At 28.7% G+C, this 3,984-nt stretch overlaps 1 protein-coding gene across 1 annotated transcript in view; it reads left to right on the top strand.

The window, feature by feature from the left end:
* The first annotated feature begins 2,887 nt into the window (after positions 1–2,887).
* Positions 2,888–3,984, top strand: part of LOC106473733 (hemicentin-2-like) — a 31,293-nt gene continuing 30,196 nt past the window's right edge. Inside the window, exon 1 of the mRNA XM_022402125.1 lies at positions 2,888–3,206. Coding sequence (XP_022257833.1) covers positions 2,888–3,206 — 319 coding nt within the window. The remainder of the gene's footprint in view (positions 3,207–3,984) is intronic.

Raw genomic sequence — 3,984 nt, 5'->3', positions numbered from 1 at the left:
ACAACCAACATCAATAATTTAGTAATTGTCGTCAAAAGTAACTACAACACACATCAATAATGCAGTAATTGTCGTCAAAAGTAACTACAACACACATCAATAATGCAATATTTGTCGTCAAAAGTAACTACAACACACATCAATAATGCAATAAATGTCGTCAAAATTAACTACAAAACACATCAATAATGCAATAATTGTCGTCAAAAGTAACTACAACACATTAATAATGCAATAATTGTCGTCAAAAGTAACTACAACATATTAATAATGCAATAAATGTCGTCAAAAGTAACTACAACACATCAATAATGCAATATTTGTCGTCAAAAGTAACTACAACACACATCAATAATGCAATAAATGTCGTCAAAATTAACTACAAAACACATCAATAATGCAATAATTGTCGTCAAAAGTAATAATAACACATCAATAATGCAATATTTGTCGTCAAAAGTAACTACACGCACATCAATAATGCAATAATCGTCGTCAAAAGTAACTACAACACATCAATAATGCAATAATTGTCGTTAAAAGTAACTACAACATATTAATAATGCAATAAATGTCGTCAAAAGTAACTACAACGCACATCAATAATGCAGTAATTGTCGTCAAAAGTAACTACAACACACATCAATAATGCAATAATTGTCGTTAAAAGTAACTACAACATATTAATAATGCAATAAATGTCGTCAAAAGTAACTACAACACATCAATAATGCAATTATTGTCGTTAAAAGTAACTAAAACATATTAATAATGCAATACATGTCGTCAAAAGTAATTACAACACATCAATAATACAATAATTGTCGTCAAAATTAACTACGACACATCAATAATGTAATAATTGTCGTCAAAAGTAACTAAACACATATTAATAATGCAATACTGTATTTACTCGAGTAATAGACGAATTTTTATGACCAGTGTTTTGGGTTATAATTTAGGGGTCGACTTTTACACGAGTAATAATTTTGAGAGGTTGAAATGCATGCTCAACAAAAGTCCACAAAACATGAGAGAAAAAAAAGCAATAAACAACAAAAACAATTTTATTTTTTTATTTAGAAAATGGTGAACATTAAAACTGACATATGATCTTAATAATAGTATAATCAGTTTTTTCCAGTAAACATGTTACAACATTCAATATGCAAAAACGTTATAAGTTTGCTTGCCCAAGTTTGAAAGATTGTATAAGGTTATTCGAGCACCTGAACTTCGAAGAATGGTTAATAAATTTTAAGTGTTTTCGGTTATCCCGATTTTCAAGCCAGGTCAAAGTTTTGATTATTTCTACTGTTACTATCACTATAGCGATCAACTAGGAAATTATTATCAGGATATTTCTTGTAGTAACATGGTTAGTTTTATCAGCACATTGCTAGTAGTAATATGGTTAGTTTTATTAGAATATTGCTAGTAGTAACATGGTTAATTTTATCAGAATATTTCTAGTAGTAACATGGTTAGTTTTATCAGGATATTGCTAGAAGTAACATGGTTAATTTTATCAGAATATTTCTAGTAGTAACATGGTTAGTTTTATCAGGATATTTCTAGTTCTAACATGGTTAGTTTTATGAGAATATTGCTAGTAGTAACATGGTTAATTTTATCAGAATATTTCTAGTAGTAACATGGTTAGTTTTATCAGGATATTGCTAGAAGTAACATGGTTAATTTTATCAGAATATTTCTAGTAGTAACATGGTTAGTTTTATCAGGATATTTCTAATATAACATGTTTAATTTTGTCAGAATATTGCTAGTAGTAAAATTGTTAGTTTTATCAAGATATTGCTAGTAGTAAAATGGTTAGTTTTATCAGGATATTGCTAGTAGTAAAATGGTTAGTTTTATCAGGATGTTGCTAGTAATAACATGGTTAGTTTTATCAGGATATTTCTAGTTCTAACATGGTTAGTTTTATCAGAATATTGCTAGTAGTAACATGGTTAGTTTTATCAGCACATTGCTATTAGTAATATGATTACTTTTATCAGAATATTTCTAGTATTAACATGGTTAGTTTTATCAGGATATTTCTAGTATATCAGAATATTGCTAGTAGTAGTTTTATCAGAATATTGCCAGTAGTAACATGGTTAGTTTTATCAGAATATTGCTAGTAGTAACATGGGTAGTTTTATCAGGATATTGCTAGAAGTAACATGGTTAATTTTATCAGAATATTTCTAGTAGTAACATGGTTAGTTTTATCAGGATATTTCTAATATAACAAGTTTAATTTTGTCAGAATATTGCTAGTAGTAAAATTGTTAGTTTTATCAAGATATTGCTGGTAGTAAAATGGTTAGTTTTATCAGGATATTGCTAGTAGTAAAATGGTTAGTTTTATCAGGATATTGCTAGTTCTAACATGGTTAGTTTTATCAGAATATTGCTAGTAGTAACATGGTAAATTATTTCAGAACATAGCCAGTAGTAACATGGTTAGTTTTATCAGGATATTTCTAGTTCTAACATGGTTAGTTTTATCAGAATATTGCTAGTAGTAACATGATTAATTTTATCAGAATATTTCTAGTAGTAACATGGTTAGTTTTATCAGGATATTGCTAGAAGTAACATGGTTAATTTTATCAGAATATTTCTAGTAGTAACATGGTTAGTTTTATCAGGGTATTTCTAGTATATCAGAATATTGCTTGTTTTTAAAATAAAAATCATTAAGAAAAATCTAACACGGTCAGAAATGTTTCTCGTATTTGTTATTGCCACCATATGTGTAACCTTCCACTAATGTCTTGCCACCATATTATGAAGTGTTACCAGTTTTTCTGCTGTCACCATATGTGTAATCCTTCTATAATATACTAGCATGTTTATATTGTTTTTAGTAAGTGTAATGGGACTAGAAGAAGAAGAAGTGGAATTACCCTGCAACATTACGGCTATCCCTGAGGATGATATTCCTACGCTCGTCTTCTGGTACAAGAATAACATTACTACCCCGATTTATACTCTCGACGCCAGAAAAGGATCCCTTAGTCTAGCTCGACACGCGTCTGTCTACGAGGCTGTTCGGGTTTACTTTGCCACAGATACAGAACCAGCCGTCCTAAGGTTTAAGAAACTGAACCGAGGTGACCAAGGGTCATATCGTTGTCGAGCGGATTTTGATCGAGCTAGGACTCGATACACCGATAGTGTCCTGAAGGTTATTGGTCAGTGGTCAGTGGTTGCAATCTTTTCTTTAATCACATGGATGTCATGTCCGTTTTTTTTTGGCAAATGTTTGATTAAAAACTAAGCTATATATCAGTCTTGGTTTAAATAAGATCATCCACTGTCGACAGTAATCTAAAATTGATCGATTTTTAATCACTTGATAATACTGGTTTAATCTAGTGAAATATCATTTTTAATCACTTGATAATACTGGTTTAATCTTGTGAAAAATTCATTTTTAATCACTTGATAATACTGGTTTAATCTTGTGAAATATCATTTTTAATCACTTGATAATACTGGTTTAATCTAGTGAAATATCATTTTTAATCACTTGATAATACTGGTTTAATCTAGTGAAAAATTCATTTTTAATCACTTGATAATACTGGTTTAATCTTGTGAAAAATTCATTTTTAATAACTTGATAATACTGGTTTAATCTAGTGAAATATCATTTTTAATCACTTGATAATACTGGTTTAATCTTGTGAAAAATTCATTTTTAATCACTTGATAATACTGGTTTAATCTTGTGAACAATTAATTTTTAATCACTTGATAATACTGGTTTAATATTGTGAACAATTAATTTTTAATCACTTGATAATACTGGTTTAATCTTGTGAAATATCATTTTAATCACTTGATAATACTGGTTTAATCTAGTGAAAATCATTTTAATCACTTGATAATACTGGTTTAATCTTGTGAAATATCATTTTAATCACTTGATAATACTGGTTTAATCTAGTGAAAATCATTTTAATCACT

The sequence above is a fragment of the Limulus polyphemus genome, unplaced genomic scaffold, assembly GCF_000517525.1.
Source record: "Limulus polyphemus unplaced genomic scaffold, Limulus_polyphemus-2.1.2 Scaffold6449, whole genome shotgun sequence".
Taxonomy (NCBI): Eukaryota; Metazoa; Arthropoda; class Merostomata; order Xiphosura; family Limulidae; genus Limulus; species Limulus polyphemus.
Note: the sequence above shows the minus strand (reverse complement) of the source record. Positions and strands in the feature narration are given on the sequence as shown.